The 25099-nt window shown below is 37.6% G+C and overlaps 1 protein-coding gene across 5 annotated transcripts in view; it reads right to left on the bottom strand.

Moving 5' to 3' along the window:
- The window catches only part of NAALAD2 (N-acetylated alpha-linked acidic dipeptidase 2), a 45571-nt gene that overhangs the window by 6836 nt on the left and 13636 nt on the right, over nt 1-25099 (bottom strand). For 3 of the 5 annotated variants that reach the window (XM_005865288.2, XM_005865289.2, XM_014538894.1), the window contains 11 exons: nt 21689-21875; nt 15885-15978; nt 14818-14916; nt 10461-10546; nt 10061-10180; nt 9876-9958; nt 7727-7790; nt 6769-6836; nt 4385-4476; nt 3144-3234; nt 1514-1778 (listed from right to left, as the gene is read on the bottom strand). In XM_005865288.2, coding sequence (XP_005865350.1) covers nt 1514-1778; nt 3144-3234; nt 4385-4476; nt 6769-6836; nt 7727-7790; nt 9876-9958; nt 10061-10180; nt 10461-10546; nt 14818-14916; nt 15885-15978; nt 21689-21875 — 1249 coding nt within the window. Of the gene's footprint in view, nt 1-1513; nt 1779-3143; nt 3235-4384; nt 4477-6768; nt 6837-7726; nt 7791-9875; nt 9959-10060; nt 10181-10460; nt 10547-14817; nt 14917-15884; nt 15979-21688; nt 21876-23755; nt 23772-24206; nt 24226-25099 lie in introns of those variants that run through there. The other 2 variants (XM_014538895.1, XM_014538896.1) reach the window with 2 other exon arrangements.

Here is a 25099-nt window from a genome sequence, read left to right as displayed (position 1 = left end):
AATTTCAAAAGAAGCATAGAAATCAAGATAGATGAGAACTGAAGTGTGTTGCTGGAATTTAGTGACACAGGTGAATGAAACTTTGGCAAGAGCAATTTCACTACAATAGTAGGAACATGAAGACAGTGCAGTGGTTTGGTTAATGGGAGGTAAAGAACTGGAGGTGGGGAGTGTAGATCATCCACTTCTTTTATTAAGACATTTGAGGGACTTTTTTTTTCCTGGCACTAAATGAAAAATGTTGATTGTGAAGTAGGGCACATCAGGAGAGGAAATGTTTTTAAGGTAGAAAAGATTATAATAATGTTTGACATTGATAAAGAATCACTAATATGAGATGGAAAGTTTGGAAATATGGGGAGGAAGGTATTAATTAAGGACTAGGTCTTAGCTGTATGGTTTCTCTTATCAATTTGACTTATACAAATTGATAAAAGATAATTTGCCAAGAGGAAATCCGGGCATTTAGGTAGAGAACTGGATGCTGGATAGCCATAGACCTATGGATATCCATCTTGCTGTAGGCCCTGCTATGTCTATATTTTGTCTGTTATGTCTAAACACAGTTTTCTGTCTTTGCTTCATTTATTTCTAGATCTTAGTACCTGCTGCTCATCAGAACTTTCTGAAGAATACTAATTCTTATGTAATAATATTCAAAAGTCATTACTGACCTTTGTGCTCCTATGGTAGTACTTTCTGTGTATCTTTATAATAACTTGTCCCTTGCATTTTGTCTTCTTCCCCACATGAGACTTTAAGCTCTGAGGACAATGACTGCCTTAAACATCCATATGTAGTCCAGGAAATAACAATACTTGGTACACAATAGGCATTCAGTATAAATTTGATAATTACATTATATACTCATATATACTCAGAATAATAAACCAGTAATAATAGGTAACATTTATGAGCATTAAGTGTCAGTCACCATTGTTTCTGTGTCAACTGAATCTCCACAGCAATCTTGGAAACGTATATTGTTTTACCATTTCACTCATAAGAAAATTGACAACACACAGAGGGCTCAAGTAACTTTCCCAAGGTCACACAGTGAATAAATAGAGCCAAGATATGAACCAAACCAATGCTACTACACTATTTTATCCATGTTTTGTAGAACAGCAACCACAAAATGACCAGATAGACAATGAAAGAATGCTTAAAACTGTAAAAATAAAATAAAATCCTCCATGTAGACAAACATTAAAAGACATATGCAGGAATAATTATGTAGTGAAATTGGTTTTCTCTACTTTCCAATATTTGTGTGATGGTATACTGCATCTATATATTAGTCTTATAACAGGGAAAGCCCAACATTTGTAGCACTAACTTTAGCAAAATGGATTCAGCCTATAAATACCAAATTAAATCAGTCTTTACTAGATGTTAAATTTTTTTTTCTAGAAGCCACAACTAATAAGTGAGGCAGGGATAAATTCTAGGATGATACAAAATATCTTAAACCTCTTACAGATTATAGAATACCTGCTCAGTCATTTCTTACCAAATGATACTCCATGGTCTTTCAATTGTTGGTCGTGTTTCTTGGATAAATTGTAGATACTTGTTGCATAGTTTTTCAAAGCTTTTGCATAGTCTTGAATATTGAAAGGAATGATTTGAGAGTCTGCAAGCTCATAAACCAGTGCGCCTCGTAATTGAGCCACAGAGAGCTGTTTTTTAAACGTAGGGTCATAAAAATTTTCTACCAATTCAAACGTCTCATAAATTGTATGGTATACCGGGTAGCTGCTGTACTTATCTGTTTTCTAAAGAAAGGTTGGGGGTGGGGGGAAGAGGGGGAGACCAAGTACAAACATTATATATTCAAATTGATTGCAGAAAATCCAGCTATATGGCACTCTGAGTTTTATTGCAATGAAGCAAAAAAGTTACCATTTATTATATAATTCATGTAATCTTCATTCAAAATACTGCTCGGAAATTCTCCATATTGTATTTCTGATAAGATTAAGGAGTTCATACTCCAATTGCAAAGGAGCACACTTGACAGTTGGGAATGAAAGGTCCTGGGCAGTTTAAGCTCCTTCCCTGTCTCCACAAACAGTGCATAACCAAATGCCATTTACCCTGTGTAAGTATTACCATTATAAAAACATCTCATGTGGTATTCTGTGTAAATATTTTTTTTATTTCTTACGTCTTCCTTTAGTTTTTATGTATCTTCACTGCTATCAGGCTGTCATTTTCACTGCTTTTAGTTATCACTAAAAGGAATATCCTACTGTCTAGTTGGTTTTTAATTTGCATTGTCTTAGAAACTAGGTAACATTGTTCAGAATGATGACAGAGTATAAAAATTAAAGGGCCATGAAAGAGGCAAAGTATTAATGAGTATCACTATACAAATGTATGCCTTTGAGTTATTCTACTTCATTCTTAGTTGTATTCTATATAAGCAAGATATTATATTGCAAATATGATTTGAAAATTATTAAAATCTGACAAATCTACTCAGCTCCTGCCCATTTGCAAAGCTATACATTGCTTTTCTTCGCTCTAAGATTCAGTGTGATTTATGATAATTTATAACATAGGCAAGCAAACATGTTTTATATTGGCATATCTAAGTACTTGCATATCATCAATGTGTTTGAATGGCGATCATGCAAACCAGGATCAAGTTCAAAATTAAAAGAAACCTGTTTTGTTGCCTATTCAAAAGCTTGGACGCAAATGACAGGCAGTATGGGAATGTGAAGAGAGGCTTGTAACAAAGAATCTTAGCCGCATTCCCTGTAACAGAAATGTTCTCCACCAGCACATTTTCTCCAGGAAAAGCACATCAAAACCTACCAGACTAGGAGCGTGAGATTTTCCAACAACGCCTGTGTCAGGAAAAGGATGTGAACTACTACTTAACGCTGATCACTAGCTAAGTCCCTGACATTATTCGGTCAACTACTATAGCACTGAATAACTAGCAATGAAAATCACAAAACAACCCAAATTACTATCTAATCCATTTGCAAAGGGGCATGCAGTCTGTCTATCCCTGAAATTCTTTACAGGCCACATGTCCACCCGGTGCCTGTACCAAACAGTGAAATGACAGAATTCTTAACAAAAAGGATGTGGATGAGGTACTATGTATCCAAAATAAAATGGCTTACCCTATTCTTAGTGTAACGGGCTCTGCCTGACGCAATGCCAAGTCTCTGAAAATAAGCTTCAAAATCGCTTCCAGATCCCAGCTTGTTGATTCTAGATGCAGAATAGAAATACATACACATACAGAGAGAGAATGCATAAGTAATATGAAGTTAAATAGATGGGGCAGTGAATCCCATCCCAAGAATAGAAGGAATTTAATGGCACATTTATAGGATTTAAGAAAAGGTATACCACCCCAAGACACTTTGGTGCTATCTGCTGGATATTCGTGTGATAACCATAAATCTGCATTGACCACAACCAGAGCTTAGCAATGCCACCAAAGACGGCAGTCTAGTGACTGCTGTCTTCCATGTTTTCTGCATTTATGGTATTTGTTTAGAGGGGAAAATAAGATGGTTCCTGCCCTCAGAATTATGGACTAATCAGAAAATGGCAATGAGGAAGTCTAATTACAGTATATTTCTTTGCATATAATTAAGAAACCACTATGCATATACATATGTATTACATGTAATAATGTAATCACATGGAAAACTAGTCATAATAGAACAGAATATAAAATTACATATGCATGAAGAACCTAACTATATACTGCTTCTGAATCTAAATGTGTTTTTTTTCTATTTAAGTATGTGAAACATTTATAATGGAAACACATTTAAACTTTCACAGATGTATTTGGAATATGGAATGAAGCCATAAACCACATCATCTGCTGCTTTTAGAAATAGCATTGAAGTAGAAAATATAAAATGAATTCAGGGAAACTGCTGTATGACTGAGATGAACTAAGAAATACATTAATACTTAAAGTCTAGGTTGCTTAACAGGTATGATTAACAATTTGGTAGTTACTGATAATGCCCATTAATAAATTTAGAAACTAATAATCCATCATTTGTTTTTTTAACTTCATCTTTATCATTTGAAGTTATGTTAAGTATTCAATACATGTCTAAATGAAATTTTGTATAAGAATGCAAAATAATGCTTAATAATGGAGCAAAATAATCTTGACTAAAATCTTGTGAAACTAGATCGCTGCTCTACTGTGGGTTACAAGACTTGGCTGTTCCGGCTGATCAGCACATCAAAGGCTGCACAGAGGAATCCTGTAGGATTGTCTTGACTCAGATTGTTGGTGAGGCACCTGCGCATTGCATGCCTGGGGAAGACAAGGGGCAAGGGGAATTCATAGTCTATCCTGTGGCAGAAAATGTACAAACAAGTACCTTACCTAGGAAGGTCTGTATTTTCAGAGGAAGGGTCTTTTTCCAACCAGCTTTCATAAAGAGATTTACCCTGAAAACCGTCATCGGGGCTGGAGATCTGGAAAGAAATACTGGGAATTAGAAGCAGAAGCAACTAAATTTATGCCAACATAAAACCACATGTTAACATCAACTTCTAACTATATGTATGCTGATGTAGAAAAATATGCTTTTGGAAATAGGAAGAAAAATATCCAGCCCAAATTCTTGTTTATGATGCCTGCCTATTGGTAATTTTGCCTAATAACTAGAATAAAGTTTCCTGCTTAGTTTAGTAAATTTTTACATAGAGGTTCGTATTTTTAATAAATGTCATTTGGCAATTTAAATTCCTTTTAGTAGGAAGTACTGGGGGAGGGAATTAGATATAATATTTACTTTAGAATAAATTGTTTTTGTCTGGGAAGAATTGCAAGAGTCCTTGGGCAACAGATCTAGGTTATGAAGCTGAGCTTGAAACTGTCACTATAAACCTTGGTTTTGTCACCAACCCTGGTGGTGGGTGAAGAGGAATGTTATTTTAGAAAGTCTGATTATATTTTAGTAAAGCTGGGATTTGATATGTCTACATAACCTCAGATTTCTATTTGGGAATATTAAGAGCCTCTGTGTATACATGAACATTTTTATTACCCTCATTAAAAGAATACTTACAAACTTATACTTTGCTTTTCTTTGCTCCAGAAAAAGCAGGGGTATGTGTTGGAAAAATGTGTTTGTGGAGTCTAACATCTAACCATCTCTATTTTAGATCCATATTATCTATCACACGATTTGGTTGCAGTTTGTTCATTTATAACTGCTTTGTTCAAAAATGGACCCAAAGCAGACCCTACTTATCAGCTCAGACACCTTTGGTGTCTTGCTTTAAACCCTAATTTTCTTACCTGTGGAAATGGAGAGAATGGTGCCCATCTCAACTTAATCATCTCTGCTGTCTTCTCTGGCCTTTATACAGAGTTGGTTATTCCCTCATCACCACATAGGAGGTCTTCAGCATACAGTCGAGTTACTACACAGAGGCTTCCCCTCCCTGCTAGCGTGCTGCAGGAAGTTCTGCTCATTTCCAGACAACTGCCTGGGATCTACTCAGCTCCTGCCAATTAGCAATAGCTGAGGACCTGCTCCAGTTCCTACAATCTGCTTGGGTCAATTTCCCTGCAAAATTCTCTATTGTCTGGAATCAAGTCATCTCCGTCTCACACTAACCAGAACCCTGTCCGTTGGGCACCCTGGATCAGATTTTTCTGTCTCGGCTATATGCACTGTCATAGTTGCTGTCCCTCCTCCATTGCATGGACACCTTGTCCCATTTCTTCTATCAGACGGAGACTCTTCTCTTAAGCTCAGCCCTCCCAGCCCGGCCAGTGTAGCTCAGTGGTTGAGCATCAACCTATGAACCAGGAGATCATGGTTCTGTTCCTGGTCAAGGCCCAGGTTGTGGGCTCGATCCCCAATAAGGGGTGTGCAGGAATATGTTTCTCCCCCTCCCTCTCCAAAATAAAAAAATATATATATTTTAAAATGGGTTGGGGGGAAGCTCAGCCTCCCTCCATCTTACCTTATAACACACATTAGAGGTTGATAAGCTTGTAATCATCTGCTTACAGGAGAATAAAAGAGTCCTTTTTCTACTGAGTTTTGGTAGATTTGTCATGCTCCATTTCTCACCATCTTCCCACAACGTACTTTGTGCTTAGGTCCTAGTGAGCTACCTCCGGGTCAGGAAGTATGTTCTTTCACCCACGTCTTTTGAGAGATCTGTGTCCTCTGCTTAAGCCTTCTCCCTCACCTTCACATCCTTCTGTTCTACAGCCTAAGCATTAATTATTCTGTAAACATCCCCTGTTGCTTCCCAACTTCCCCAGCTACCCTGGGACTTTAGGTTCTCTTCCGTAACTGTTCATCATTGTATAGAGTACCCAATATTCCAGGGAACTGTAATTCCTCATTTATGGGTCTGTATCCTCTCTAGATTACAAAGTATTTGGATTCAGTGACCTTGTCATTTTATCATTGTTGCTGCTATAATTTATTTTATGGGACCTGGTAACTAGTAACCACTCAATAAATATTTGTTGAATGAATGAGCAGCCAAGGCAATCTCTGAACTAAGGCTTTTACATTCCAGCTCAGTGGACACAATACAAACTTATTAGAATAGAGACACTAGCAATACTGTCATAATTGTAATGTCACATAGTGTATTAGAGATCTTTGTTCTGACTTATTATTTATACAAATCAGCTATGTCTGTCACCAGTTTAAAAATAAGTACAGCTAGTTAAGAAAAAAAAACTTATTCGCTGTTCCATTCATCAGAAAACATAAGACAGATCTACTTGTATACCTCTTTTGTCAGTTTATACACCAATTGGTAAAGAAGGGGTGTACAGTCAACTCTGAGAGTATAATTGCCTGAAAAATAAAGCAGAGTATTTTAATACTTTCCAATGAAATTCCAATCTATTTAATTTTAACTTTATTTTCTAATTATATAACAAATTTCAATGGGATCACTCCCTGGAAATTAAAAATAGGGTGGAGCCCTGGCCAGATGGTTGATTAGAGCATTGTTCTGATATGCCAAGGTTGTGGGTTCAATCCCCAGGCAGGGCACAAAAATCAATCAATGAATTAATAAATAAGCGGAACAAATTGATCTCTCTCTCATGCCCCCCTTCTTTCTAAAAACCAATAAAAAAGATTTAGGCTGGAAATAGTTCTTCAGGAGCAAGAGAGACTGCAGTGCACTCTTCACAGAAGGTATACGTGGACTTTGGTGGCTAGGACAGCAGCTCCCATGTTGTAAGGGTCATTAATGCAGTGTCTCTTAGAGGGTGTTTAGTGGGGAAAAAAATATATATATAATGGTAAGGCTACAGCGTTCATTCAATTAGTATATAGCAAGACATTAGACAACAGCACGTTTAGAGAGAGTGGAAGAGAGGGATAGAGACAGAAACTTGATGTGAGAAGGGCACATTGATTGGGTTGCCTCCCACATGCGCCCCGACCAGAGCTGGGGACAGAACCTGCAACCAATGTACATGCCCTTGACCAGAGTCAAACCCTCCACCCTTCAGTCTGTGGGCCAACGCTCTAGCCACTGAGCCAAACCAGCTAGGACCAGAAAGTATTTCTGTGTGAAATATTCTGTAAACCACCTCTTCTGAAATATTTTAGCCAAATTCTTTTAATACCTCTATAGGAAGGATGTAGTTAATACTGGAGTTTTAAACAGGAATCCAAATGGTAAATATTCTAAAGAAATTAGGCTCGATAGGTTAGTTATACATTAAATGTACCTTCAATTGATGAATCTGAGTTGACATAAGCGATGCTTCTCTCCTGGAGTATTTTTGCATTCTCCTAAAATTGAAGCAAAGTTGTTACTTAATTCATAATATTACAATTGTGGGAATGGAGACAAAATAAACGAGTATAAAAGTAGTCTGCAAATACTTTATGAATCAAATATCTATGCCTTCGACCATAATTTCTAAAAAATGCTGATAACTGGTTGGTTGACAACATAAATGAAATTAAAACAAGTAAGAAAAAGATTATGCTGCTGTAGATATTTATTTACAGCAATAGAGGCAGCCCCAGAGAAAAAGTGCTTTCAAAGTGTGGTTCTTTGATTCCCTAAACCAGACAGAATATGAAGGGGCGAGGCTCCCAGATTCTGGGCCCCACCCCAGACCTAAGAATTGCTGAAAGCAAGGCCTGGAAATCTGTATTTTCCAAAAGGTGCCCTGGCAATCCTTACATGCACTGAAGTTTGAGATCCACTAATAATGGATACCCACATAAATGTATCATTTTAAGTGAAAAATAAGGAAGTACAAAAAAATTGAAAAATAGAAAATTTCATTTATTTTTTAAAGATAATTAGAAAATATGAACAAAAAAAGAGAAAGAGGAAGGCAGAACAAAACTAGAGGTAGAAAAGGAAGGACCTTTAGGACAAACACAGGACTGTTTCTGACTTTCTCCCTCTCCACACCCCCCCAAGAAAGATTATGTAGAGAAGATGTCACACACAGATGGGAATATGCGAGTGCACCCTTTACTTCTCTCTCACTGCCTTACTTATAAGAACTTATTATAATAAAAAACATTTAAAGCTGTGAGAAGTTATGGCACAAATAAGGACTGCCACTTCTCTGCACTGCCCACACAGGCCACACGATAGTTACCTCTGCTATGGGTAAATATAGGGTTGGAGTTTCCATTATAACAGAGTTAAATTAGAAATAAGGAAGATTTTTTAATTAATAAAGTATGCTGTTGAATATGATGAAAAATATGGTAGAAAACTAGAAACTATTGAAATTATCTTTTCATCAAGTATTTAAATTAATGCAAAGCATAGTATTTTATATCTTAGATTTATTTGATCTTTATTTTAAGCTGCTAAAATTATAGAGACATGTATTTATGTATACATATATTCACATAAAATTACATATTTCTAAATGTAAATGACCTTAATAAAATTTGATTAGTCAACTTTCAAAAAGCATGTTTGTCAAAGCAATGTAATAATAAAACTTTGTGATATAACAATGAGTCAAATGGATAAGTGATAGACCGGTAACTGTGTGTGTGATTTTACCCCCATACTGATTTGATTCATATTATTTTAAAGTAAAGTTAAGAGAAAGTGAGTCAGGAGGAAAGCATTTTAAGAACTAGAGCCAATGTCAAGAAATGTTTGACATATTTCAAACAACCCTATGAAATCTGGACTTATAAAAGATACACAGAGGAAAGTAGAGGGAGAGTAAGTGCTTATATAGTGCACATGCCTTTATAAGAATTATGAGCTTACCTTGTACATTTAAGAACTTAGTTACTTGACAGAGAGGCTAAGGGGAAAAGATGAAAGAAGGTGGCCTAGGAGAGACACTAAAGGATAAAACATTAAGAGCCAGTCACAAATGGAAATCATATCCGAAGAAAAAATAAATCTCAGAAGTTCTAAAGTAAGGAGTTAACTAAAGTAATTCTATGTACAAAATTACCACATATTCAACAATCTGGCACTTCTGTGAATAGTAAAATATACATATGGTTGCAATTTTATATGGAGTCTATACATGTGAAATTATAATCAAAGTCAAGACATCTTAATAGAACTTCTTGTTTTCTTAGAAGAATTCCAAGGAAACATCAAACACTTGAAAAGTGTAAGAGGTTTTAGATAAGTCAATTCACTTGTCAGAAATAGCTCACTAGTTTTGACTATTTTCTGAACTTAAGAGATTTTAAGAGGTTATTCTGTCTTGCCAAACTGATGTGAAAGTAAAAACAAACTCTAGTTCTTAAGTTCTCTTGAGACTTTCGACTTTCTCCAAATTAAAACCATATTAGGCAGTGGAATCTATTTGTGAACATCCTGAGGCACAGATACTTGTTCCCGGTTGACCAAGAAAATAAGAACTTGTTTACCTCAGCCCATTCTGTGGATCCCAGAAGTCCAAATTCTTCTGCATCCCAGCTGGCGAAAATGATAGTTCTCCGGGGTCTCCATCCTGTAATCATTGTTAACACACACAGTTAGGAACACCTCCCTAGAATGAAGGAGAAGTGGTGTGTCACCTTTTGTCCTCACCCACCAAAGAAACATCACTTACCTCTACTCATCAGTTTTCCAAAACTCTGAGCAATTTCTTGTAAAGAAGCAGTGCCAGTGGTTGGGTCAATACCTCCAAACACCCAGGAATCCCGATGACCTCCCAGAATAACATACCTGTCTGGAAAAGAATGTGTTCAAAAGAACTACAACTTCGAATGCATTATAAATAGTTGTAATTGACGTGTTTTTTAAATTAAACTTCCTCTTGCTTGAGTTTCCTCCATAGGAAAACATTAACGCTACAAGGGAGAGTCTTATTTTAGATTAGTACAAATATTTTTTCAAATGTAGTTGTTTTATATCAGCCAAAGAAAACATCAAATGTTGAGTAAAATGATCTTCTCTCACTCTTTTAATGTTTGTAAAAACAAAGTGCTTTTAAAAATTCTCAGACTCACCGGGTTCCACAGATCCTCTGATAGTTCCGATTACGTTGTAAATCCTTGTAATTTTATTGTTATTATGAACATGCATTTTAACCTTCCTAGAATTTCAAAAGGAATAAATTACTTCACATAGAGCATTATCTCTAAAAGCTTTCTTTCAACATTTAATTATGAAACATATCAGAAGTACAGAAAACTCTATAATTATAATAGTTCAATGAATTGCCATATAGCCACCACCTAAATTAAATAATGGTTAATATTGCTGAACTATTTGCAAGTTGCAGACATCATGACATTTTACTCCTAACTACTTACGCATGCACCTTACAGTAAGATTTTAAAAACTCAATATTTTGCCCTAACTGGTTTGGCTCAGTGGATAGAGCATCAGCCTGCAGACTGAAAGGTCCCAGGTTCGATTCCGGCCAAGGGCATGTACCTTGGTTGCGGGCACATCCCCAGTAGAGAGTGTGCAAGAGGCAGCTGATCGATGTTTCTAACTCTCTATCCCTCTCTCTTCCTCTGTAAAAAATCAATAAAATATATTTTTAAAAAAACACCTCAATATTTTATATTCTTCCTCCCTATAACTATATTGACATTTAATTAAAATTCAAAGTAGTCTATTATTCAAAATGTTTTGGGTATTCATTCTAAAATGTTAAGTATAGGCTACTTAATTACAAACAGAAGGAATACAGCCATTATGTATTTAAGGACAAGTAAGTCTTACATGTGTCTTTGTATTTACATTAATTTCTGCTCTTTAATAGTTTTCTTCAAGATTATTGAAGTAGTGTATCAGTTACAGAGCTGGCCCAGTGCTGCCAATAAGAAGCATGACAAACTCTATGATTAAATGGAAATTGGGGAAGTGCCTATTAATATGTACAAGACAACCGTACAATGAAACTCCCAGGCCATCACTGTTGATTCTGATTTGGGGAAATCTTTTAAATATTTATTCATGAATTATAATCAACTTAATTAGAATTCAAGGGAAAATACATTCACATTTCATGAATCAAAAACGACATGGGAAAATGCTGAGTCTTTTTCACAAGGGGACAAAATTTACCTATAGAGGGGTGCCGGGTGCGGGGAGTGGGGATCCCAGCAGTTTCTAATTTGTGGTTCATTTTTTAATGGAAGAACTAACAAGCTGTCAAAACCTATAAATTGTTAAGTGCAGATTCAGCTTTTTTCCCTTTAAAAGTATATTGCGCTTCTGACTGCATTTTTAATTTATGTGCAATATTCAACTAAAATGCTTTTGGGGGAAACTAATCAACGGTTGATGTTTTCTTTTGTGTGTTTTTGTTTTTTTCATTTTAAGACATCAAGTAAAAGATTTATTTTTGCTGATAAAAATGAATAGCAAAGCCCTAGCTGGTTTGGCTCAGTGGATAAAACATCGGCCTGCTGACTGAAGGGTCCCAGGTTTGATTCCGATCAAGTGCACAAGCCTTGGTTGTGGGCTCCATCCCCAGTAGGGGGCGTGCAGGAGGCAGCCAAGCAATGATTCTTATCATTGATGTTTCTATCTCTCCCCCTCTGAAATCAATAAAACATAGATATTTTTAAAATAGCTGGGGGGGGGAGGGGGAGAAACAGAAACATGTTTCAAGGTGTTTCTAAACATATGAGCCTAAAATCTATTAGAAACCCAAATTCATTGATATTATGTCACTAAATGAACTTAAAGAAAGTCAACAGTGAGGAATGGGGGAAAAAATCTGTTATTTTTAATTAGAAAAATTTATTTTAATGAACATGAACAGAGGCTATCTGCTCAGATTCTCAAAAGAGCTCATCCACATCTTTAATTTTTATGTCTTTCTAATGTTTAGTACCACTGACTCCAAATGCCTAAATATCCACATGCTTTTCCTGTTATCACTTCAAACTCATCATGTTCTAAATCAACTGAACTCTAGAATGTAGGCTCCACAGAGCAGGAATTTTTGCCTGTTTTATTTACTGCTGAATTCCCAGTACCCAGAATGGTGCGTGGGGTATAGAAAATGCTCAGTAAATATTTGTGAAATTTGCGGCCGGATGGTTCCCTGGCTGAGCATTGACCTATAAACCAGGAGCTCATGGTTTGATTCCTGGTCAGGGAATATGCCTGGTTTGCTGCTTGGACCCTAGTAGGGGCCATGCAGGAGGCAGCCAATCAGTGATACTCTCTCATCATTGATGTTTCTATCTCTCCCTCTTCCTCTTTGAAATCAATAAAAAAAATATTTTAAAAATACTTTTTTTTAATACACTCCTGTAAGGAAAAATTAAGACCTCAGTTCATCCATCAGAGTTACCTCTGACTATTATTGTCCTTAGACAATCTTACAGCTCTGTAGAGACAGAAATTAACTTACAGAAACATGACTGTAATGCAGATCATCCACATCCACTGAAATGCACAATCTCCCTAGTGAACTTTAACTGACTTCCCTTCCCCACTGTGAACGAAATCTGTTTTTCTGCTGTTAAATACACTCCTTTCAGCATCCTGATGAGCTGATGTTTTGGTATGAACTTTGAATTCTCCTTTGAATCAGTTTTAACTCCTTTCAAGTTCCCTTATTAATTAAATTCAATTTGGACACATGTTCATTTCATATTTGTGTAAGAATTGTGGTTTTACTTTTTTTAAAAAAAATCATTTTATCATTTTTGGATCCCAATGTGATGCACAATGAATTCACCTGGAAGACCAGGTATGGGCAGCTTCAACCCAGACATGTCTTTGGCTCTCCGAAGTAAATCCAAGTAGCAATAGAGTTCTAATTTCGCTGACTGACCATACCTATAAATTTTTTTCTGCTGATTGTGTTTTGTTTGTTTCTAGTTTGTTTATGGCACATAAATTATTCCCCAGTGGCAGCTGTGGCTAGGAATTTGATTTCATGTCCTGTCATTTGGTAATCTCTGTAAATGGATTATTAGATAATCAAGATCTCTTTGGGGTGAGATCTAACATTGTGTTTTTTAGTAATTTTCTTTGTGTTTTTTTTTTGTCCATTTTGAGCTCAAATCAATTAAAACTTCTGTGCCCATGTTGAAGGAGGTCAGCCTTTTTATATGTTGACCAGAGAATTTTTATGTTTTTGAGTTTTCCCTTGAACTGTGACTAAAAATAGAACTAAAGCAACATCTTTTCTGCTTTCACTGTGGCTGTTTCTGTTTGTAAATTAAAAAGGCCTTTATCTTTCATTGTGTATGTTCTCTTACATCTGGAGGACATTAATAAATTAATAATAAAATCTTTATTTTTATATATCAAAGGAACTCTGTTCAGATTGAGTTATAGAGATAAATAAGCACTTATGTAAAAAATTCTAAACTGTCTATAAAATAAGGAAATTGAACTTCTAATACTTTGAAAGTTCTGAAATAAAAAGAATTAGCCCTGGCCTGGTAGCTCACTTGGTTAGAGCGTTGTCCCAATACGCCAAGGTTACGGGGTCAATCCCCAGTCAATGCACATAAAAGAAGCAACCAATTAAGCATAAATAAATGGAACAACAAATTGATGTTTCTTTTTCCCCTCCTTTCTTTAAAATCAATAAGAAATAAGAAATTACAGAAACTAAAAAACTAAGAATTCACACTGTTAATGTAAATTCTTAGCAAACAAGACTGATTAATGATCTTGGTTTAATAAAATCAGCTTTATCTTCCCTGATTTATCACTGTGACATGGCCTTTTCTCTCTGCATTTCAGGCAAATCAGACTCCTTCACATCTGACCGGGCCATGCTGTTCCACTGCTCTGTTCCAGCTGATCTCTCTCACTGGCAGTTCCTGCCTGTCTCGATTCAGTAGAAAATAAACTCTTTCTGTAAAATTAAGCTCAGTGAACACGTCCTCTTATCACTCTTCTGTACAACAGTGCTGTAATGTGTTAATAATAATTAAAATAAGTGTATTGAGCTCCACAATAATTATGTGCTTGCCCATTTGATTCACTTAACTCACCCAGTAAGTGATCAGTAATATTGCCTCCTTTCTCTTTTACTCCTCTCCCTTAAGTTAGCCTCGTGTTTCATACGTGTAACATTTTAAAAGTGATAGGGAAACTGTTTTAAAACTTTAAGTGAAAAGGAAAGTTAAAATAGTGAACCTTTAACTCAAAAGTCTCAATTTTTGAGACGTTATGAAATAAATTTCTTCCACTACTGGAAGAAATTTGATACATGATTCTGTATGTGTTTCTTAAGTGATATGAAATGATCAGTTATTCATTATTTTAAAAAATGAGGAAAAGAAGATAAGCAAAATATACCTGGTAGAACAGTTATCTTGACATTTTCCCATTAAACACAGAATGCTTTTCCAGGCTACTAAAATACAGTGAAATTACCTGAAAGAAGCGCGCCCTGTGAAGCCTGGCCCGACATTGTAATCCACATTAAGACTTCCTTTCCAGCTGTCATCTGGTGAAGCGGTTCCTCCCATATGGCTGCCAGGAGAAAATGAAACACAGAAAAAGGCTGAGAAAAAAATCATGAAGTGTGATAACGAGATACTCATTCATACACGTAACAGATACTTATTGAGCATTTACTAAGTGCCAGGTACTGTCCAAACTCCCTTCCCTTGTGGAGTTGACATTCTAAGGAGAGTCATAACTGAGACACATAAGCAAAACATTTCATGTGTTAGTGATAAGAGCTAAGGAAAAATATATAGAGGAAAAGGAAAGCTGTGGCCTCCTTTTGACTATATTTATGTAGGGATGCATTAGGTCCAAGAAATCCTAAAAATATGAAATACATGACTGTGCTAAGAAGAAATTAATTTATAGAGAGGCCACTCGTGTAGTAGGTATTCATAAAGCAATTATTAAATGTTATTGATACAGGCTTTTAAAAATATATAAGGCGATTTGAAAAGGAAAGGAACATCAATTATAGAATACATATAGCAGCAAACATTAATATAATGTTTACCATATTTTAGATACTTTACATGCATGATCTTTTCTACTTCTTATAATAATCCTATCGGGGAGGAACTATTTCTGTCCTCATTTTACAGATAAAGGAACTGAATCGAGGAAGATTGAGTAAATGGTCCAAGTTCACATATCCAAGTGGTGGGCAATATATTTTTAAAATGCAGGTCAAGTATAAATATCAAATGAATATTTAAGAAAATCCAACTGCTTCAAAAATCTCAAATCAGTATTTTTATCTTTGGGCATAGTTTTGCTTTTGAGACTCCTTTGTAGCAAAAGAGTAATGTTTTCCTAGGCACTAAACTGACCGCATTTATGGGGGTAGGGGAAAAGGTGCGCTCTCTTATTCTACTTCAGAAGCTATTTTGATCTGATACTTTTAACATAATCAGGTTACATTGATTTTAGAATATCAAATGAACACATTAGTGCAAACTATCTTGATCTCAAATCCAACAAGAAAACTGTACCGTAATAATATTTCTGCATCATTATATCCAATGGGATGTACAGGGATTTTGGGTATTCCCACTCCTTCTTCAACATCCAATCTAAAGGTGTACTCTGCAAAAATAAATTACATAAAATGAAAACAATTGAAGAATCTGAGCCAGGGGTATAAAAATACTTTTTGTTACTATTGCAGATTTGCTATACATTTGACATTATATTCAAACAAGGCCCGGTGCACAAAAATTCGTGCACTTGGAGGGTCCCTCAGCCTGGCCTGCACCCTCTCGCAGTCTGGGACCCCTCAGGGGATGTCCACCTGCTGGCTTAGGCCTGCTCCCCCAGGGAACGGGCCTAACCTGTTAGATATCCTTAGCGCTGCCGCAGAGGCGGGAGAGGCTCCTGCCACTGCCACTGCGCTGGCCAGCCATGAGCCGGCTTCTGGTTGAGTGGAGCTCCCCCTGAGGAAGCGCACTGACCACTAGGGGGCAGCTCCTGCATTGAGCGTTCCGTCATTCCTGGTCGTTCTGCTATTAGGGTCAATTTGCAATATTACCCTCTTATTATATAGGATTAAAGTTCTGCCCAAATCAATTATTGTTTTAACTAATATGATCTATTGAATCCAACAGTAAGAAATTAAACCATTTACATTCTAATTTAAAAATCAATTATAGGTATTGCAGATTCCCAAACTTGTTTTGATATTTCACACAATTCTCATGAATTTTAAAAGCATATTTTATTTTCTCAAGAATATCCTGAATCCTTGGAGAAGCTTCAGTTAACCAGAAATCTAGAAAATGTGTCCGTATTCTGAAACTAGAAATAACTATAAAAAATTTAAAGGGAATTCAAGAGATCTTGGGAATAAGTGGTAAATCTCTTATTCAAACATAATATTCTCATTAAAGAAAGGTTGAAACATATTATCAGGCTTAAAAACCTCCTTGGGACTTTGTCCACCAAAATAGAATTTTATAACACTGAAACACCTATTTTAAAAAAAGGTTTCAAACAAATGACATCAGATTCTACCTTAAGAAACTAGAAAACAAAGATAAATTAAAAATCAGCAATAGGAAAGATCAGTGCACAAATATAAGAAATAAGAAACAGAAAAATGATAGAGGTTATCAATAAAACTCAAAGATAGTCCTTTGAGAAGATCAATAAAACTGATAAATCTTTAGCAAGATGGATCAGGAAAAAAAGAAAAGTACTTAATTGCTCATATCAGGAATAAAGAGAATATCACTCTAGTACAGGGGTGGGCAAACTTTTTGACTCGAGGGCCACAATGGGTTCTTAAACTGGACCGGAGGGCCGGAACAAAAGCATGGATGGAATGTTTGTGTGAACTAATATAAATTCAAAGTAAACATCATTACATAAAAGGGTATGGTCTTTTTTTTTTTTTAGTTTTATTCATTTCAAATGGGCTGGATCCGGCCCGCGGGCCATAGTTTGCCCACGGCTGCTCTAGTACCTGCAAACATAAAATTAAGAATATTATGAACAACTCTATGCCCATAAATTCAATAACTTAGATGAAATGGACTAAAAATCCTTGAAGACACAAAACTATCAAAGCTCACTCAAGAATAAATAGGTAACCTAAATAGCCATATATATATTAAAGAAATTGAATTTGTAGTTAAAAGCATTTCTACAAACAAAACTTCAGGCCTGGTGGATCTACTGGGGAATTCTACCAAACATTCATAGACAAAATCAATTCGATTCTTATAAACTCTTGCATTTAAAAAAAAGAATATGAGATAGTCACCAATTCATTCCATGAGGACAACATTAGTGACAACAAAATGAGGACTGAGATATTACAAGAAAATGAAGCTATAAGCTGATATCCCTCCTTGAGGACTACAGACTAATATTTTAACAAAATTTCAGCACAAATCCAGGAATATACCAATATATAAAAGGATAATGCAATGTGACCAACAAGGATGGAAAGGTTGGTTTAACATTAAAAAAACCAATCCATTTAACTTAAAGATAAATAACTTATTTTTATTTCAATAGATGGAGTAAAAGCATTTGACAAAATCCAGCATACACTTCTAAATACATGTGTTAAGATAAAAACTCTTCCCACATTACCACAGAAGTAAACATCCTTAATCTGACCAAAACAATCTGTAAAAAACATACAGCCCAAACGGTTTGGCTCAGTGGATAGAGCGTCGGGCGTCGGCCTGCAGACTACAGGATTCCAGGTTCGATTCCCGTCAAGGGCATATGCCCGGGTTGCGGGCTCGACCCCTCGCCCCCAGTATGGAGGCAGCCAATCAAGGATTCTCATCATTGATGTTTCTATCTCTCTCCCTCTCTGAAATCAATGAAAAAAAAATATTACAAACAAGCAAAGTCCAGGATGGGTATCACACTTAACAGAGAAAGACTTCTTAAGGCAGGAACAAGGCACAGATATTTGTTGCAATAAATTTTTTTAAAAAATATATTTTATTGATTTTACAGAGAAGAAGGGAGAGGGATAGATATATTTTATTGATTTTTTTACAGAGAGGAAGGGAGAGGGATAGAGAGTTAGAAACATCGATGAGAGAGAACCATCGATCAGCTGCCTCCTGCACACCCCCTACTGGGGATGTGCCCGCAACCAAGGTACATGCCCTTGACTGGAATCGAACCTGGGACCCTTCAGTCTGCAGGCCGACACTCTATCCACTCAGCCAAACTGGTCAGGGCAATAAATTTTTTCAATTAAGTACTAGAGGTATTAGCTAGTGCAATCTATAATAATAAAAGCATAACATGCTAATTAGACTGGATGGCCTGACGGCCGAACGACCTTCCGGACAACCTTCTGGACGAAGCTGGGGCTGCGAGGGCTGAGCCCCTTGCATGAATTTTATGCATCAGGCCTTTAGTAAGGCAATAAAAAGAAATAAAAGGCATCCAGATTGGAAACAAAATGTTTTTATTTGCAAGTGACATGATTATCTATGTAAAAACTCTGATGGAATCTACAAAAACTCTATTAGTGAGTTTAACATGTTTGCAGGATACAATGTCAATGTATTTCTTCTAAAAATATAATAGTATTTCTATGTACCAGAAATACAGCTGAAAACTGAAATTTAAAATGTAATTTAAAGATAACAAAACTATAAAATGCTTATGGGTAAATGTGCAAATAAACATATATATGATGTACTAGTAAAGTGAAACTTTAAACATGCTGAGAGAAATTAAAGAATACCTAAATAAATGGAGAATTGTACCATGTTCAGGGATCTGAAGATTCAAATTAATATATATATATCAATTCTCCTCAAACTGATCTATAGATTTAATTCAATGTCTTTCAACCTCCCAGGAGGCTTTTTTTTGTGAAAATTGGTAAACTGGTTTTAAAATTCAAATGGAACTGACCTGGAATACTCACAAAAACTTTGAAAAAGAAATGCAACTTGGAGAACTCACATTTCTATCTATATATATAAATAGGTAATATGCAAATTAGCCAGGCATCACGACTGGCTCAAGGAGGCTGCATCACGAATGCTCAGGAGGAACTGCGCACGCAGATGGGTGGGAGGGGACTGCGTGCCGCCCCCAGTCCCAGCAGACACACACACACCAGGGGTGGGGACATGCTCTGAGCCATGACACACACACACCAGGGGTGTGGACGTGCTCCGAGCAGCCCCGCAGCATGGCTCAGAGCATGCCCCCACCCCAGCGAACACACACACACCAGGGGTGGCGACGTGCTCCGAGCAGCTGCGTGGCATGGCTTGGAGCATGCCCACGGTGGGTGGCAGCAGTGGCCAGAGCGAAGCAGCCCCAGTCCCGGATGCCTGGCGGTGGCTGGAGCAAACCAGCCCAGGTCCCGGATGCCTGGCAGCAGCTAGAGCGTAGCAGCCCAGGTCCTGGGTGCCGGAGGGAAACCGGGGCTGGCAGCCAGGGGAAGGAGGGCCTATTCTTGCATGAATCTTCGTGCATCGGGCCTCTAGTTAGAATATAATGTTAAAAGATTGATGATACTACGTGTTGGTACGGAGGTGGCAACTGGAGCACTCATACACTGCTGCTGGAATATAAAACGGTGCAACCACTTTGGAAAACAATTTAAAAGTTTCTTTAAATGCTAAATATACCTCTATCACATTACCCAGCCATTCCATTCCTATGTATTTACTCAAGAGAAATGAAAGCATGCATACAAAGAGGCTTGTATACAACTCTTTAGAGCAGCTTTATGTATTACTAGAGGCCTGGTGCACGAAATTCATGCAGGATGCCGTCCTTAGGCCTGGCTGGCTATCAAAGCATGAGCATCTGGCATGAAAGGGCAGGTCCCAGCTGACCTCTGGCCCCTGGGCAGCATCTGGGCCCGTGCACCCTCCTCTGCCTAAGTCACGGTGCCCAAGTCCCCACGTGGAGATGTGGTGAGCGTGACTGGACGTCATGGGCCAGGGTGCAGCGTGGGCCTCTGGGCCACCCAGTGGTGCTGCATGGAAGCTGGGCAGGCAGTGTGCTCTCTCCCAGCTGGCCTCGCAGACTGGCTCCTGTGCAAACCCACGGGGAGCCCGCCCGCCCCCTGCGGTCCCAGCGGCTGTGGCCTGGCTCACCCGGAAGAGGCCGCGTGGGTGCGGGGTGGGCTCCTTGTGGGCACCTGACACCTGTGCGCGAGGGCTTCCCCAGCGCACAAGCCCTGGTGTCCCAGGGGAGGGTAGCAGGGGGAGTGGGAGCAAGCTTGGTGGACACCCTGCATTCTCACCGCACCTCTGTCCCTCTCACCCCCACCCCCAGGTAGCTGGTGAGAGGTCGCAGAGTGTTGCAGGCGCCTGCCATGTTCCTCACCGCCGCCCTGGTGGTCAGCGCACATCATAGCAAGTGGTCGAACTCCCAGTCGTGGGGACAATTTGCATATTAGGCTTTTATTATATAGAATAGCCCCAAACTGCAAGCAATCCAAATTTTAATCAACAAGTAAATGAATAAACAAACTAGTATATCTATTTAATGGAATACTACTCAGCAAAAATGGAATGAATTATTGACACATATCAACAACATGGACCTCAAAATAAGTATGCTGACAGGAATCAGATCAGTGGTTGTGTAGGGGTTAGCAGGGAGGGGGCAGGAAGAGTTGAGAATGAGCCATTACAAAGAGATGAGAGGAGTCTGGCCGGTGTTGCTCAGTGGTTAAGCGTTGACCTATGAACCAGGAGGTCAGGGCACATGCCCAAGTTTCGGGCTCGATTCCCCACTGTGGGACGTACAGGAGGCAGCAATCAATGATTCTATCTCTCTCCCCCTCTCCCTTCCTCTCTGAAATCAACGAAAATATATTTATAAAAAAAGAGATGCGAGGAAACTTTTGGGTTATAAATACATTCATTAATTTGATTGTGGAGATGGTTACATAGATGTCAAAACTTTTCACACTTTACATATTAAATACCACAAAAAAAGTCTCATTGGTATTTTTAAAAATAGAAATGTATGATCTAGAGAAGCATGAAATCACTAGGCAATTCTGAAACCCTACATCCTAGTTTGGATTTGAGGATCTGTGTTTCTGAACCTCCTTTCTACTAAAAGTAGGGAGAGAACTGAACTGACCTTCCTTTCTCCATGTCCACACCTCATGAAAATTTAAAACTAAAATAATACAGGGGAAATGTCTGAATTCCTAGCAAGAGCAATCCAAATTATTATTACACACAGCTTTAATGTTGTTCTGTAGATGCTTGCTTCTATGTCTTCTAAGGACAAGTACTATTTTTGCAGAAAAGGGGAAAACCATGACAGGCTCATCCCTTACCTTTAGCTGGGTAGCCAGGAGTGAGCGGGTCACCAGCGCCATTCAAATTTAACACATTCCCTCTCTGGGCTGCAGTTCCAGGAAGGTTCCATCCTTTGGGATACGGCTGTACCTCAGGGGCAGAGTAGTCAGCTGGATCTGAGTACAAGATGATGCCTATGGCTCCTGCCGACATGGCATTGTTAACCTGCAGGGGCAACGTGCAGTCCATGACGTAGAAACGGCAAATGATTGGCTCATTCACCTAAGCGGAAATCACCTTAATAATGCAAGCAAATTCAGACACTGCTTTTTATCATGCTGTTACTCATTTAGTTCTCTTTGCCTTGAATATAATGTCTCGGTAGACCTAGCAACTCTCATTTATTCTACGCAACTCCAAATCAGTTATCAGTTCTGGGAAACATTCCTTCTGTTCCTAAAACTGAAAAATTAATGTTTCCTGCCCTGGGTGGTTAGCTCAGCTGGTTAAGCAGTGGTTCTCAACCTTCTGGCCCTTTAAATACAGTTCCTCATGTTGTGACCCAACCATAAAATTATTTTCGTTGCTACTTCATAACTGTAATGTTGCTGCTGTTATGAATCGTAATGTAAATATCTGATATGCAGGATGGTCTTAGGCGACTCCTGTGAAAGGGTCGTTCGACTGCCAAAGGGGTCGCGACCCACAGGTTGAGAACTGCTGGGTTAGAGCATTGTCCCAATATGACAAGGACTCGGTTTTGATCCCCAGTCAGGGCACATACAAGAATGAACCAATAAATGCATAAATAAGTGGGACAACTAATCTCTCTCTCCTCTCTCTCTCTCTCTCTCTCTCTCTCTCTCCTCTCTCCTCTCTCCTCTCTCTCTCTCTCTCCCCTCCCCCATCTATCTCAATCTTTCAATCTCTCCCTCTTCCTCTCTCTCTAAAAATAAATAAATAAATAAATAAGGGAAAAGTTAAAATTAATGCCTCCCCTCTTTGTACTTTTATATTTTGTACATATTTCTATTTTAGGATGAATAAAAGTATTTTAAGATCTTTTAAATATCTTTTCTCCCCTGGGTTAGCATTCTAAGAGGTTAGTGTTGTTATTAGCATTCCCATTCTATATATAAGAGAATACTGGCACAGAGGGTGTTTTTAAGAACTATCCACCCTCCAAAATCTGGCACATCATAGAATAACCACTCCCAATATGCGTGGAACTAAACTAATTTGAAATTATCTGCAGAATAGTCAAATTGTTTAAAAATTGGCCACAGTGGTTCTGTAAATGTTTTCATAATTATCCAAACTGACCATGAATAAGAGAATATACCCTATACAGCAGTGGTTCCCAACTTATTTGGCCTACCGCCCCCTTTTCCAGAAAAAATATTACTCACCCCCCTGGCCCCTGGAAATTAATTTTTTTTAAATTTTAATAGCAATTAAACAGAAAGTTATATGTATTAATGTTTCTACCTTTTTCGTAAAATATAGTAAAGAAAGGTGTAAATTAGAAACATTGAAGTTTGAAATTATGAAACTATTTATTGAACTCAGAATAGAAAGGTAATACAAAAAAAGTTAAAACAAATGAACCTGTGGCCATCACCGCCCCCCTGGATCGCTGCAGCGCCCACCAGGGGGCGGTACCGCCCACTTTGGGAATCACTGCTATACAGTGATGGCGAACCTTTTGAGCTCTGCATGTCAGCATTTTGAAAAACCCTAACTTAACTCTGGTGCCGTGTCACATATAGAAATTTTTTGATCTTTGCAACCATAGTAAAGCAAAGATTTATATTTTTGATATTTATTTTATATATTTAAATGCCATTTAACAAAGAAAAATCAACCAAAAAAATGAGTTCACGTGTCACCTCTGACACGCGTGTCATAGGTTCACCATCACTGCCCTATAAGATACTAAATTATTCTTTACCAGAAGTGTTCTAGCAAAAGATAGATAACCATCAGTTTTGATCAACTAAAACATTCAGAAAGCACTCATATATAATGTTAGAGAGAGCACAATCTGTTACAACTTCTCTGAAGGGTAATCTGATAGTGCATATCAAACTTTTTAAACAATATACCGTATGAATCAGCCATTCAACTTCTAGGAATCAATACTACAAAAATATCTTCATACACATGTTCAAATACATGTTCACAATGGAATTATTTGTAATATTAACAAATTTAAGACACCAAGCATCTGTCAACAGAGAAATAGTTAAATAAGTTGCTATCAATTCTGTGAAATATTATGTAGTCATCTAAAATAATGAGAAATTTGCTTGATAAACAGTTACATAGAAATTACTAAGTATGAGTCACTATCTGAAATGCTTTCCTACACCAAGTTATTTAATCCGAACAAGGATTCTAGGAGTTCGGTACTATTGTTAGCATTTTCATTTCATACATGAGGAAACACTGGAACAGAAAGGTTAAGCAACTTGCTCACAGTAAAAGGCTTAGGGAATAGAAGTCCAGACTAAACCAGAACCCAGGCTATATGGATGTAGAGTCCCATACACTTACCGTGGAAGAATACCCACAAGTTATTGCTGAGGGAAAAAATAAAGTTATACAATGTATAGTGTCTGATGCCCTCTTTGTTAAAAAATTATATATGTAAAAATCATTATAGAGACATGTATTTATATTCATATTTCACAGAATTAGGTCTGGAAAGAGCTGTTAAAATTATGGCTGGGCAATGAAGTTGGGTAATACAGGAGCACTTTTTGGGCTTTTTTGTTGTTGTTTTTCTTAATCCTCACCCAAGGATATTTTTTTTCCATTGATTTTCAGACAGATTGGAAAGGAGGGGGGTGGAGAGAGAAACATTGATGTGACAGAGACACATAGATTGGTTGCCTCCTCGCGTGGGGGGGGGGGGCAGGGTTGAGCCTGTGACAGAGGTGCGTGCCTTTGACCGGAATTGAACCCGAGACCCTTCAGTCTGCCAGCCGATGCTCTAAACACTGAGCCAAACTGACCAGGGCAAGCTTTTAAAAAAATTCATATAAATGTCCTTCAATTAAATAAAAGAGCAAATATTGCATGGCCAGTGGGGTTCAGTAGTTGTGCATTGACCCATCCACCAAGAGGTCTCCAGTTCAATTCCCAGTCTGGGCACATGTCCAATTTGCAGGCTCAAGTCCCAGTAGGGGGCATGCAGGAGGCAGCCAATCAATGTTGATGCATTGATATTTTTTTCTCTCTTCCTCTCTAAAAGCAATAAACACATTTTTTAAAAAGAGGGGGAAAGCAAATATTGCTTTGGTAATAAAATTATTGAAAATAATTTCCCTTTCTAAATATATGAGATAACATAAAAACAGGATTTTCTGTGCAACCATGGAAATAGCATATATATATATATATATATATATATATACACACACACACACACACACACACACATATAT

This window comes from Myotis brandtii, unplaced genomic scaffold, assembly GCF_000412655.1.
Source record: "Myotis brandtii unplaced genomic scaffold, ASM41265v1 scaffold203, whole genome shotgun sequence".
Classification (NCBI taxonomy): domain Eukaryota; kingdom Metazoa; phylum Chordata; class Mammalia; order Chiroptera; family Vespertilionidae; genus Myotis; species Myotis brandtii.
The sequence above is the reverse complement of the archived record's forward strand: the minus strand, read 5'-3'. Positions and strand labels throughout refer to the sequence as shown.